This window comes from Falco punctatus (assembly GCF_963210335.1).
Source record: "Falco punctatus genome assembly, chromosome: 1".
In the NCBI taxonomy this organism is placed as follows: domain Eukaryota; kingdom Metazoa; phylum Chordata; class Aves; order Falconiformes; family Falconidae; genus Falco; species Falco punctatus.
The window spans coordinates 22,240,418-22,254,914 of NC_137580.1; the positions used below are offsets into that span (position 1 = coordinate 22,240,418).

The 14,497-nt window shown below is 42.9% G+C and overlaps 1 protein-coding gene across 4 annotated transcripts in view; it reads left to right on the forward strand.

The window, feature by feature from the left end:
- The first annotated feature begins 3,144 nt into the window (after window positions 1–3,144).
- The window catches only part of ARSJ (arylsulfatase family member J), a 45,469-nt gene continuing 34,116 nt past the window's right edge, over window positions 3,145–14,497 (forward strand). Inside the window, exons 1-3 of one of the 4 annotated variants that reach the window (XM_080373678.1) lie at window positions 3,254–3,297; window positions 3,629–3,768; window positions 5,646–5,728. In XM_080373678.1, the coding sequence (XP_080229804.1) occupies window positions 5,703–5,728 (26 nt within the window). In that variant the 5' untranslated portion in view covers window positions 3,254–3,297; window positions 3,629–3,768; window positions 5,646–5,702. Of the gene's footprint in view, window positions 3,769–5,645; window positions 5,729–14,497 lie in introns of all 4 variants that reach the window. The other 3 variants (XM_080373677.1, XM_080373676.1, XM_080373679.1) reach the window with 3 other exon arrangements.

Genomic DNA, 14,497 nt, shown 5'->3' on the forward strand with positions numbered 1-14,497 from the left:
GGAAAAGGGCATCTTTAACAGCCCCTGCCTTGACTGAAGAGAGGTGCACTTGAGCCTTCAACTAAAGTCATCATCTCTGCACATCTTTAATTGAGTTAATTTGATGGTCTCAATACATGCAGAGACTGCGTAACAAGTACTAAAAAGATATAATTTCCTAATGATATAATAAATTCAATTTTAACTACTGCATATTTGAATTAATGTATTTAACTACACTCAAGTTTAAATACCTATGGGGGTTCCCTACTTTTTTCCCTGAGGGAAAAACACTTCTTCCAGCTTTCCCAGCTATTGTGTTCCTTTCCCTGAGCATCCTGAACAGGCTGTATAAACCCTGCCTGCGACTCCTGAGTGTCTACGAATATTTCCTTAGGTGGAATATTAATAACACGTTATATTCCAAGGCCTGTTTACTTGAAGGTCAGCAGAGTACTTTGCCGACATAAGTCTTCTTCTGTTTTTACAACAGTGGAAAAAAAAAAGAAAAAGAAAAAAGCGTGAAGTTTTGTCAGGCCCATAAAGAAAGAAGGCCAAGTTTGTAGATGTCTGACAGAGATTGCCCTTGAATGTTTTTGTTTGCAGTTGGGTGGTGACTAACAGGGTTTGGTACAGCTGATGGGGCACTGCCATAAGGCAGCACTGGAAAATCATCAGAGCTGTGTTCTGCTGTCTGCTAACAGCTGTGTTCTTTAGGGAGGTAAACTCTGTTGCATCTGCCTAATTATATGTATTTATTATTATTATTATTATTATTATTTATTAGTGTGGTGCTCTGATGTTTGTCTGGCTCTGTGGTGCTTATATTAACAAGACATTATATATTGTTTGCCATTTTGCAGTAGATATGTTAAAGGAAAAATAGCATTACTTATCCAGTTTGTGTTTTACCATTTATAGTTTTAGGTTCCTATATACATTCTTTTGGTCTTGTAAATGTGGGGGAAAAGCAAGAGTAAAAAATTTGACTAGAGGATTCTTTTAAAGGGAATGGCATTTCAGTAGATGCAAATTTAAGTTTCTCCACTTTAAGGTTTTAGAGGTGTTTGGGGTTTATTCTCTCTCTCTTTTTTAAGAGCTTTAGTTAATGTGCTGTAAAGTTCCTCTGATTTCAGAAGAAGATGTTCTACCTCAGCAGTTAAACCTTGTAGGTTTTACAGTGCAGATGTAATTTGATCAATACCACTTTCCAGTGTGGACAAGCCCTTAGGTAGCACATTAAAATCACTAAAACCACTTTTACTTCCCTATTCTCCCTGCTGCAGCATTGTAAACTGCAGCACATGGCTTAGTTACCTCTGAATAGCTCTTTTTCAGTGGAAATTTTAGAGTGGGGACATTTCTGTTGATGTTAGGTTGCAGAAAATCAGTTAGATTGACCCCAAATTAGAGTTCCCTCAGGACAGCATTTTTTTTTTTTTTTCTCTCCGGAACAAGGACACCGAGCACTCTTACAAACTGAATTACACTTGTGCAGACATCTAGGCAGGCAAAACCCAGACGCTTGCATTAGATGATGTTATTGAAGGTAATTAAAGTGTGTAAGCCAACATTTGACATCTAATACACACACTGTGGATATCAGTTAAGAAGCTGCCGCTTGCGCCTGCTCTATCCATTTAGTGCATGGAAATTTCTTCGAAGCGTCCATTGGAAGGTGTACCTAGGAGAAAAATATTAACTCTGGGAACCATTACATTGGCTGCCCTGCCACCCCTTCTGTGCTGATACGGCAATGCTGACTCAGGAACTTTTCACAAGAGAAACTTCCCTGGCTGATGGGGTTTGACATGCAGCGCACAAGGGAACACAGAGCTGTGCAAGGGGGATGTTGTGCTCTGTGAGAAAAGAAGCCACCCTTGCTCCCTCCCCATCCCAAAATAGCCTTGCTACGGAAGGCTCTTCCAAGCGGCGTTAGAGCCAGGGGGAGCGGAGTGAACTTTTAAGGGTGGATGAACTTTCGATACTAGAATCCACCCGCTTGTAAGAAGTGAGAGGCAGAAGGGTTCTGGCGGGAGGGATGCCGGCGCGGAGGCGCAGCAGCAACAGGATTTACTCTTAAGTGGCTGTCGAAGAGTTAATGCTTCATAAAATCTAGTTTGAGTAAAAGTTGTTCCTGTCATGATGACTCATGTTAGACAGGTCAGACCTGCACATTTACTTCAGTTTAGCGTGCGTGAATGTGGGGGTTTTGCCTGCCTCAGTGTCTTCCAGGGCCGTGGTGAAGTTGTATTTTGCAACTGCAGCACATTCAGACTCGAACGCAAATTTTTAAAAAATGATAGCACTTGGAAAAGGCACATTCCTGGCGTTCACCACAGCCTTACCAGGGCTGGAGGGTTTGGCATTTGGGGCTGGTTTGTGGCTGACAGCAAATCCGGAGCGTTCATACCTTCCAGATGTTTGTGGCTGTTTCAGAAACACTTTTGAACAAGCAATATTTCGGGGGGGGGGGGGAGGCAAACGACCACCTAGCTGTGGGGAGGAGGCGTACGCCCCGCCGCGGGACGGGCTGCCCTTGGCGGCGGGGGCGGGCGCGGGGGGCGCTGCCCGGGAGCGGGGCTTCGCCGGCGACACGCGGGGAGCGGCGGGGGCTCAGCCCGGGCGGGGGCTCAGCCCGGGCGGGGGCGGGCGGGCCCGGGGGGAGGCGCCGCGGGGGGCCGGAGCGGCGGAGGGGCCGGCCGGGGGAGGCGCGGGCGGGAGATGGGCTCGCAGGGGGGCGGCCGGCGGGAGCGGGGTCCGGCTGCCTCCCGGGGCCGGGGTCCCGCCGGGGAGCGGCGGGGCGGGGAGGGGCGGGAGCGGCCGCAGCGCCGGAGGGGGCGGGTGGCGGGCGCCGCGCGGGCCGGTGTGCGCGGGGCGGGCGGGGGAGGCGGCGCGGCACGGCACGGCCCCCACGGCCCGGCACGGCCCGGCCCGGCCCCCACAGCCCGGCCCGGCACGGCCCGGCACTGCCCCCACGGCCCGGCCCGCTGCCGCGGCGGCGCTGCGCCGGGGCGCTCCGAGTGGCCCCGCCATGGGCACCGGCCCTGGGACGGGCAGGCAGCGGCGCCCCGGCGCAGGGCCGGAGGCGGGCCGAGGATGCTGTGAGCCCCGGCGGGGCCCTGCCCACCCGGCCGGCACCGGCTCCGGCTCCGGCTCCAGCACCGGCTCCAGCACCGGCAGCGGGCAGGGCGGCCTCCGCCGCGCCCCCCGCCGCAGCGGCTGGAGTTGTTGAAGTTGGTGGCTCCGCTGCGCGGGGCTGCTCCCCGCCCGGCGGGCCCCCTGACGGCCCCTGCCCCCGCCTCAGAGACTCTCCTGGTTTGCTGGGTTTGGTTGGGTTTGGGGGTTTGTTTCTTTTTTCTTTTTATTATTCTTTTTTTCTCCTGTCTCGCTTTTGCTCCAGCCAAGGTGAATGGCCCGCGGTGGGTGCAGCTGGCCTCACCGCCTCTGCAAGGGGAAGATGGTGGCGGTGGGGGTGCTGGCCGGCCTCTCGGTGCTCAGCCTCCTGGCTTACGGCTACCTGTCCTGGGATAGCCTCCGGCTCGGCCCCGCGGAGACCGAGGCGACGAGGACCGGGCTGGGAGAGGGGCTGGGGGCCGGCGCCCCCAGCTCGCAGCCTCACATCATCTTCATCCTGGCTGACGATCAGGGATTCCGAGACGTAGGGTACCATGGATCGGAGATCAGGACGCCCACTCTGGACAAGCTAGCTGCTGAAGGGGTTAAACTGGAGAACTATTATGTTCAGCCTATGTGCACACCATCCAGAAGCCAATTTATCACTGGAAAGTAAGTTTACTCCTCCTTCATCATTCACCTCACCAGCTTAAACGCTGTCCCTGTTGGAAGGCGCAGGGCTGAACCTGGCTGGGTACACCTCTGTTTTATCCCGTAGCAGAGAGGTGCCTTTCCGATTCACTTAAAAACCTTGAACAAAACGGACTTTCTAATACATTTGAAATAGCCGAATAAAAACTCATGCTCTGTGAGCCAATAAGGATTCAGCACTGTGAGCTACCCCTGCAGAGTGCTATAGGACATTTACATTTACTGCATTGCTAACATACGTGCTAGTTGTCAAGTAATGTTGCTCCTACGGGGAACCGATCAGCTTAGATTTTCTGTGCGATTTCAGAGTGACTTACAGGAGGAGGCCGTCTTAGGGAACTGAGAGCGTTATGTTTTCTCCAGTACATTCATTGCAGCCGGCGCGTTGGATCCAGGGGTCTCACTGAACGCTGACTTTATGCGAGGTCTCTGGGAGGTATATTGAATTTATGAGATAATGCCCCAGTGTGTCGCTTGGGGATGAGTGCAGGGAATCCAGGCTCTCTTTCAGGATCCTCTGAGCTGCAATATCGCTCTTGTCATGATGCGGTTGCTGCTTTGCAAATGATTAGAAACTTTTCTCTTAAGCCACTAAGATAGGTGCCTTGCCAAAATGGTAAAAGTAGTGGGCTGGTTGGTGTTGTGTGCTTTGCCATCTCTGATAAATTGTGTTTTATTGTGGTCTGTTAGAGTAAATAAACAGTTACCTAACCTAAGGGCCTTCTTACATGTGGAGGTTAATAAGGATTAAAGCAGGGGGGGTATGCATTTGAGCTGTAGAAACCGTTCCCAAATAACCCCAAGTGTGGACACATTTAGTCTTGAACAGAACGGCCTTGTTTCTGTTTAGCTTAACTCACTTTGACAGGAACAGAGAACTCTTAACAGCAAAACAGAATGGGAGGAAAAATGTTACTTAGTTTATTTTCTCCACAAATATAAACAGGAACAAGGTAATGTTAGTATTGCTGGTAAAAGAAACACATGCTTATATAAAACAAGTAGCTGGCCTGGTGCATTGCATTCCATATGCTAGAACTGGAGATAATTCCTGGTCTCGATCTAGTTCCCACACTTGCTGGACCACGGAGATTTGCATGGAGAGCTGACACGGTATCTAGAGCAAGACTTCCCCATGTGGGTTTTTGGTTTGCTCTTTGGTTGTTTTTTGTTTTTTTTTCTTGTTTCTTTGTGTGGACTGTGTCTTAGAAGAGGAGCTATTTTGAGACACCTACTCGCTCATTCACAAGAACGTAGCTGCCCTGCAGCAACTCAAGTAGCAGCTCACAGAGGAAATGTGTATCAGGATAATGTGTAATGTGTCTTGGTTGTCTTTTAAGCCATGCAGCAGTTGGAAGCAAGGACCTCAGCCAGCAGCATGTAGCCAGCCAGCTTTCTGAGGATGGTGGTTTGGGAACCAGTGCTTTACAAAGGGAATGTCATGCTGCACAATAAGCAGTGGCTGGAGGAATGGAACGACTGGGTTCCAGGGGAACCAGGGTGCACTGCTTTGGCTCTTGGAGACTGCAGAGGTTGTCTAAACGCAACAAAGAATAAAAGTAAATTAAGGAATAACAATAACTCAGTTTAACTATTTTAATCCTTCATTCAATACGGAGCAGTTTGTGCGTAAATATATATTAAGAGGTAGGCATGTTCTGAGGAACCCTGCTCTTTTCATCAGCTCATCAGGCGGAAATGGTTCTGCAAATCTGCCTACTTTGGTTTTGGAAGCTTTTATAGGAAAAAAGAAATTTGCTTATACTTCATTTTATTTTCTTAGTCTGCTGGTCTAAAACCCTTAGAACATTTTTTTTTTTCATGTTGTTCTACTTCAGGAAAAAGGAGCCACAGAGAGAAGGAACTGAGAGAAGCCACAGAGAGAAGGAACTCATATGAATGAGAAATACAGGAGGGAATGGTGAGGGGTTAATAGGCTTGGGTAGAGTATTAAAAAGATTCAGAGGATACTATTATCCATTCTGGCTGCTGCTGCTAGTGATAACTACTTTTACTGCTTTCTTAGTAGAGGCACCTTAATGAAAATGCCAGGACTCAGAAACTTCTAGTCCAGAGAAGTGCTGTTGTTTCTTGAATTCCAAAGTGTGTGCTGCTCCTCTACTGAAGGATCACCTGGATGCTCCATGCCTCCCAGGACACACACCACGCTTAACAGGTTCCAAATATTACATAATTAGTCTATGAAAAACAGAGGGACTTGTGTAAACCAGGCTCATTAGGGAGCCCTGACTCTCATCGCCAAGTGGAAGTCAGGCTTCAGGCAGAGAGACTTTGAATGCTCCAAATTCTTCATCGGTCTCCAGGCTTGTGTTAGCAGAGAGACCCTTCTTTTGGTTGCTGTTCTGTGCTAGTGAATGAGCACAGGGAAGGAGGTTGGAGGTGACATGTTCAAAGGAAGAGGTAAAATTAGCTCTTTTTTCCCCTTCGTGCCACACCACAATGTTAAGAGCTGGTGACCCTCTCTTTCTGACCACTTCTGCTTCCCTCTGCTTTCTCATGTCCTGTGCTTGAGTCTTTGGCCTACTTTCATTTCTTGCTTTCCACCAGTATTACCTCTTTCCCCATTCACTCCCTCAAAAGCTATTGCTTTCAGGCTAATAGTAAAGCTGGCTTCCACAGCTTTTTATTTTGGGCTTTATTTATGGGTGTGGGGAAGGGGTTGCAGCTGAGCTGAATCTTGGGAACAGAGAAGAGAAGTGTGAGCCAGTGGGCTGAGTGCCATGTGTGATGTGCTCTCCCGGCCGGCTGCGCTGGGGCCGCCGTGGGGAGGTAAGGGAGGCAGCTCCTGGGAAGCAGCTTGGCCTGTGCTCGGCAGCTGCATGACTCTGTCGCAGAAGTGACCTGGGCAAGAGTTTGCTCTGGCTCGTGCTGCTCCTGGGACTGCTGCAGTTCCTGCCTGAGCTCCTACAGCTGGGTTGGAAGTGTGATAATCGGTGGGTTTTGGAGACTCATCCCTTGAGTTGCTTCCTGCTGGTTTGAGCAGGCCACTGCCCTGCATATGCTCAAGAGGTTATCGACCTGCTGATAAATTGTAGAAAGACTGCAGGCTTTTTTGGGCTTTTTTTTTTCTTTCCTCCCAAAGGATGTGAGTGAACATAAGTTGTCCTCCAGACAAATTGTATTGCGTGGTACAGTATTTTTTGTTGTTTTCTTGAAAGTTATAGGCATACCTCAATAAACTAAATAATTTAAGCAGAATAGCTCAGGATACATAGCCTTAAGCTAATGCTGAGGCAAAACCTGTCTTACACAGGCACCAAGTTAGGTAGGAAGATATTTGCATGCGTGCATACATCAGCCATGCTGGGGTATCCTTAAGATACAGAGAGACATATGAATGTGATACGGAACACAGCTAAACTAAGAGACTACTTTCAAACTCATCCATGAAAGAAATGAAAAATAAACACGTTTATGTGGTTTCTTATTGTAATTTACATAGAAGAACTTAAAAAAAATAGTGGCTTAGACTTCCAGTCTTCAAGTTCTCACCTCTAGGAAAAGGGGTTAAGAATACACAATGATGTTCAACGTGCACCCAGCAGCGGGCTGGCCAAGCTCTTACTGAGTTAGCTGTTGTATCTGTGTGCTTAATGGCCTTGATGATTTTTCATTGCATGAATAGTCTTGTAGACAAGTATGGTAGTATTGTTTAAGATGATCTTGATTGATGGAAAAATACAGGTCACATAATGTACTAAGAAAATATGAGATTATTTGTGCGTGAAGTTTTCTGCCTGTGCATGTGTGAGAGTGCATAAAGATGAGGTACAGAGTATGAGATCGATTTGTTATGGTCACATGTGGTATTGATTATTGAGATAACTTGTTAAGTTACTTTATTGTGAAGAGTCATCTCCTTTTTCAGTGAAGAATTATTGAAGCGTAGTCAGTGTGTAGACAGTTTACCAGACTTTTTAAAAGAAATTTTGAAAGATTATGACCAAGAGGAGGAGTATTCTTTTGAGCTGGTACGGCAAAAAGACTATAAGCTAAGATGAACATCTGTTGGGGTAGCTGACCCAATTCTGCAGAGGGTATTATGCAATACAGTTATACTTGCTGGAGCAATACTTAATTTAGCAAAGGAACTTGAGAAATAAGACTGACTGATAAGAAGGAATCTAGACACAATATGCCAGAAATGTTTTGGGCATTATGTAGGCAGCAGACACCTACTTTCTCTGCTGTCAGTTTTCTGCTGATCGTCAGACCCATAACTGTAGGACCGTTATGCATACTGGAATCTCTTTGGGCCACAAGAAGGTTCCTGACCTACACCAGAGTACAGATGTACAGATCTCTGTTTGTAGAAACGGATGTACAGCTAGGGTTACAGATCTCTAAGGAATCTGAACTCCCTTTTGCAGCTTATGAATCATGGAAGCCCTACACTAATCTCAAGAATTAGCTTTGTGTGATGGATGGAATGTGGAGATGGAAGATGTTGAGAAATGTTGAAGGTCTGGGGAAATAAATCCTTTTTTTTTTTTTTCTTCCCGTGGGATAAAATGGAATATTGAGAATTTGCTCATCCAAAGCAGACAGAAATAGATTGCATATAATCAGTAAGCATAATCGAAGTGTTATTTTAATACAAATAATTATATCTGTTAACTAATTATAGAAATATTACACATTCATAAATATAGGTACTATAGCTAGCTAGTTAGTATGTTTTCTCTTGTAGGCATCCCTGTGTAGCAATATGTGGTTCACCGTTAAAAATGGCAGTGTCTCAGCAAACCAAGAGTTACTTGACAAACAGAAATGGAATAGAGGAAAGTGAAAGTACTTTGAATTGAAAGCCGTGTAGCTGACTTGCAAGCAGACAGAAATATTGTATTCTGGGAGCTCAGACTTCTTGGTGAGCTTTCTCTTTCCCTGCCGCTTGGGTGTGTAGCAGTTCAAACTGCAGTTTTGGGTATTTGGTTGCTCTGGGAAGGATCCAGTACAATGGCGCGTGACTGGGAATTTATCTTCTGTGCTGAGTTGAAATGAAGGGTCTCAGAGACTTGATGGGAATAATGGGAAATGTATGTAACAATTATAGATATATTCCCTATTTTGTAGTTAACAAAATAGGAAGGACTACAGAAGATCAGCCTGAAGTGTCAAGAGAAGGTCTGATAGCTTATCTGCTGTGAAGTAGAGACTTGTTCATCATCGGTCCTGAGTTTAATTCTGATCAGTGTTTGCATTAAGAACTGGAATGGTGAAATAAAATGTTCTGATTAAGTATGCCACTAAGATAGGTGGGACTGCAAGCATTAAGGGACTGCAGTGATCTTGAAAATAATCTTGACAAATTGGAGAAATAATCTGAAAAAAAAGCACGACTAAAGTCAGTGGTGATAAATAGAAGACAGCATGCTGAAGCAGGGATAACTTTGCAAGCAGAGAATGGTGAACAACTACTTAGCCAGCATTTCTGTAGAAAAGTAGCTGGAATTATAGTGAATCATGCACTGAATATAAAGTCAACAATGTCATGCTGTTACAAAAAAGGCAAACGTACCAGTTTGTATAAACAGAGCAGCTTAGCAGATAAGTGAAGCAGCCCTTCTACTCCACAGCTGGAGCGCTTGTGCCCAAACTTGGACTTTGCTCCCCAAGAGCATTGTGCATAATTGGGTAGTGTCCAGATGAGTGATCAGATACCTCAGAAAGATAACTGTGGAGAAGAGATCAGAAGACATGGAGTTTAGTCTAAAGAGAAAAATGAGAAGGGATATACTAAGTCTTCAGCATTGTAAGGGCTCTGCAAAGAGGAAGGACATAACGTGTTTCCAGTGTCATGATGCAGGGTACAAGAAATGCAGGGCTTGCTTGAGTAGAGAAAAAACTTCACCTTAGGTAAAAAGGAAAACTTTCAAGGGCTGAAGATTGTGAAACACTGGAATAACTGGCTTTGGGAAACTGCTGAGTTTCTTCATTGGCAGTCATTAAGAACAGACAAGACAAATATGTCAGGAATGACATAATGTAGTTTAATCTGTCTTGGGGAAGAGGCTTGAACTGGATGTCTTGTCTTCCAACTCATATTCATCTGTGGCTCATTTGAAGTACATATTAGCTACAGAAGGCGTTCTGAAGGAGAGTGTTCATAAAATATTTTTAAATGCTAGAAATGATTTCAGCATTCATTCTGAGAGAGAAAATAGGTTGTGTGAAAGTTACATTTCAGTTTTCTTCTAGCAATTCATGTTTTCCATATCCTCAGTTTCTCTGAAAATTTTCAAGATTTTTTTTTCCCCCTTGGCCTCCGTAACTCTTGCGATATGTAATTATTTATTTCTGCTAACTTCTTTAATGACAATTTTTGGGACTGCTGCCAAAGATGATGAGGTATCTTTTTCCATGTTCTTGTTATGTCTTTCACTTAGGATGACATTGCCTCTCTCTCTCTATATATATATATATGTATATTTGTGTAGCATACACGGAGAACGAATAAACAATTAAATGTAAGGACTTCCTTTTCTTGTTTTTTTTCTGTCTCTGTGCTTTCCTCTTGTTTGTTACACAGAAAATTAGATCCAGGTACTGAACTGCTGTATGGTCTGAATTTCTAAGAAGTCTGTGCATACCATAATTACTAGTGCACTGTAGAAAGCAGTGTTTGGAGGAAAGAGTTGGAAAGGAAGCTATATGCAAACAATAAAGATTTTTTTTTAAATAACATGGAGGAAGTAGTAAAGCGTAGTACAGGTTGTGATAATTTTTTCTTGCATCACTTTCTGGTGACACTTAAGAATGTTTTTTGATACTTTAGGTCCACTGCCTATAAGACAAACATAGCGTTACCTGATGTATGTAACTAACTACATAGTGGAAATGGTTAACTTTTTTTTTTTCATTGTCCAATGTAAACAAAGTGCAGTAAGTTAAAGAAAAATAGTTGGACAGAAGTTTACAAAATCTGTGATTGTAAAATATCAGTACTCTGAGCATTTAAAGTTACAGACTTTTAGCCTGTGTTTTTTTAAGTGGAAAAGAAAAATTCTATTCCATGGAAAAGTTAGGCTTAAAATAATTATGGAGTTTTGCTTATTCAGCATTGTTCCTGATATGTTTGCTTTGTAATTGATGATGCATATTGCTGCCTCTAACAATAACTTGAATGAGTGGTAGTAGTGGTCTTCTATTATAGCGACTCCCACTTTTCAATGTTACTCTTCCTTCATGAGACCCTTTAAGTGAATCAAGATGGGAAACTGAGATGGGTGTCTGGAAATAAAACTGTATAGTGAAAGACATGGGGTTTACTTTCATGTCAAAGGATTTAGGCTAAGATGATCAAGTTACATGGGACTTAAAATTTGGACAAATTAAATTTATGTTTTCATTAAAATACATTTCATAGGAAGATTTGCCAGATTTATAAGTTAAAGGTCAGAAGAAGGGAAAGATCTGTTACCTTCTTCTGTTTGTGACACTTATGTTTGTGATAGTATCAGACCCAGGGGTTTGTTTCCATAATTGTGTGTGTCTTCGTTCTGGTTTTGAGGTTTTCTGCGCTTTTGGTTTTAAATCAGGTTTGTATTTGTTTTATTTAATCAGGCCCTCTGCACACCTTAATACAGTTTTGCTTTAAGGTAATGGGGATCTTTAAACTTACAAAATGTTTAAAGTGTGCCTCTTTTTTGTTCCCATGATGTGTACCTAGCAAAGCTGGTTATATAGAATTGAGGACATTTGCATTGTAATATTTCATATCCTTATAGTAATATTTAATTAACATGTGCATAGGCAAATAAAAATCATCATAAAATATGATAAAAGATAAGTATAAGCATTTATTTTGTACTACCACATGTCAAGAAAGATGAGTGAATGAAAACTAAGCCATTAGACTTATGGAAATTGTGGTGATCTTTCAAATATTTTTTTCTTTTTGGCAAACTAATACAATATTTAAAATTTTGGGGAGCTTGATCTTTTTTTTCCTTGTGCTGTAGTAATTGACATGACTTGATTTCTAAATGAAAAATTTATAATTGGTTGTGGAATCTGGTAATTTCCATTAAAAGCCTGAAATGTTGATGTTTAGTACTGGATACTGTTTGACACACATGAGCAATTGCCTCTTCAGTGCTTGACACTTCGTGCCGCTTTCTTCATGTTCTACTTCAGCATAGTCCAGTTTCTTGCAGTGTGAGAAGCTAGCACTTTCTCATTAATTCCTAGCTGTAAATCTTTGAGACTTCCTATTTCCCCTGTATTTTTTTGCCTTGTTCTGTATTGATTCATAGTCAGGTTTTCTACCCTGAGGTGACTTTGCTTAGTTTTAGAATGTATGCTTAAGAATGAATGAGGTAATTGCACCAGCCTTAATTCATTTGATTAACATAAATAGTACCAATTAAACCAAGATTGCAGCTGTGTGAGTGATCCTGTGTAGGATGTGTTTGCTTTCTCTGTATCAGTAGTCTTTTTATAATAGCTGCCCAGTTTATTCGCTTTCTTACTGAAAAGCCAGTAGATCTGGCTGGTGCCCTCAGCCTGTCTCTGTAAATGTATATTGATAGGCTGAAATGCGATACGAAGAGTTCAGAGAGAAAGCAAAGTAACACTCATGGGTAACATTCAAAAAAAAGCATATAAAAGATGTGTTTTAACTATTGAGGTTTGACTGAAGTATTCTTTGACTGTTTGCTGTGATGAAATTGAAAAATTTTAAATAGGGAACTTTACGTGCTGGCTTGTAATAAGAAAGTGGTGAAACATGTTTCATAATTCTAGTTCAACTGCAATTATAATGCATTAATTAACTGGGTCAGCTATCACCTGCTTATTAATTGAGGCTGTTACCAGGATGTTATCATGCTCTAGGTTGGGGGGGTGGGGGAGGGGGGAGGGGGATGTTGCTAGAGTTAGAAAACCAATCTGGGATAATGAAATACTTCTTAATATGCTTAAAATATAAAACTGTCTTCCCGACTGCATATATGAAGAGACTGTATTAAATACTAAGTTAAAGTAGATATTATTAATATCTTAAGTATTCTGTGGCCCCAAAGCCTTAATTTTCAATGTAGGGGCAGAAAATCAATGTATGGGAGCCAAAGTTATAGCTTATTTTTCTTACACTGAAACACCTGATTAATAAAGACGTTTGTTCCATGACAGCTTTCTCACTGTGCTGGTGGGTAGTATTGGTAGATGGCTGGTTGTGATCCAGAGATGAAATGCATCTTGCACATGGGCAGGGGTCTGAAAGGAGGGGGGAAGGCTGCTGAACTAGTGGCACCAGCAAGTGTATGACCTGGGGGTTCCTCACGCGCAGGGGAGGAAGGGAAGTGAGACAGAGCCTGGAGTTAATAATGGTTTACATTTGAGGCACCAAATGTGCATTCCCATCTCATGTGTTGTAGGAAGAAAAAGCCTAATGCCTCCTTTAAAAGGCATAGAATAAGTCATTGAAATGTATTTGGTTATTAAGGTTTATAAACATAAGTATAGAAGTGTTTATTCCAGTATTTGGAAGCTTTAAAGGTATTAAAAACAGCACAAAAGAAGGTCCCACAAATGGTAACCTTGCTTGAAGTCACAGCCCTCGGCAATGTAGAGTCAGGCCTGAGCTCCCTCCTCCTGCCTCAGTCTGTTTGTGACGCTCAAGGAAAGGCAGCCTTTGCCACGCCGCTTGCTAGGTTATCGGTTTCTAGCTTCTGTTGGATGCATTGCATCATCTGATTGTCATGTTGTGCATAGACACCCACATGATAAAGGTATCTCAAAATAGGATTTATTAATGCTGTCAAGTTCTCTTCCTCTCAAGTGTTTGTTGTGTTATGGCACAGAGGGATGGCATCCCAGTGGGTTCTGTGGGGGACAGTGGAAAGCCAAAATTTCCCATTGTTGAACAATAAAGTATTCAAAAGAATCAAACATACCTCTTTTAATAATTAAAAATACCTGGTATTTAGTACTAAAAGCAAAACAGCATCCTTATTTCATGATGATATTTACTCTGGTTATAGAGAAATGCAGAATTCTGACTAAATTTCTCTGGCTTTTATTTTGCTTTTAGTTTTTGAAAACAGGAAGTTTTGAAACATTAATTCAGCTTTTTGAAGTACATTTTAATTACAGCACATCCATTTATCAGAATATTAGCTCTTTTCTAGATAAATCTCCTGTGCTTATTTTCAGATTCAGTCCATATTTCTCATTTATACATTTTAAAGAGTTTCTTCCCTGATAGAGAATATTGTGCCATTATGAGATAAGATTATATAATTTTTCTTAACATTTACAGAACAGAACTGGGTACCAAGGTACTGATGTAGAGGTAATCTCTGTGATAATAAGCTCTCGTAAGAAATTAGTTCCCTTCTGTTTTGAAGAAGGAGAAAATTACAAATTTGAGGAAACATTACAATTTCAGGAAAATGTGGAGCTGGAGGGAGTGGAGAAACTTAGTCTTGGGGGTAGGGGGAAGCAATATAGTATCTTTAGACTAAATATGCTCTAATAGATATACTGTTAACTCACAAATTGCTCCTCTCTGAATTTAATAAACTTTTTCAAGACAATATTTACCATCACATTTGATATACTCGGTTTTAGTTGTCATGTGTTATAGCTCATAGAATCATAGAGAACTGGGTTTGAGAGGACCTCTGGAGGGTGTCTAATCAGGCCTTCTGCCAACTTACATGACACA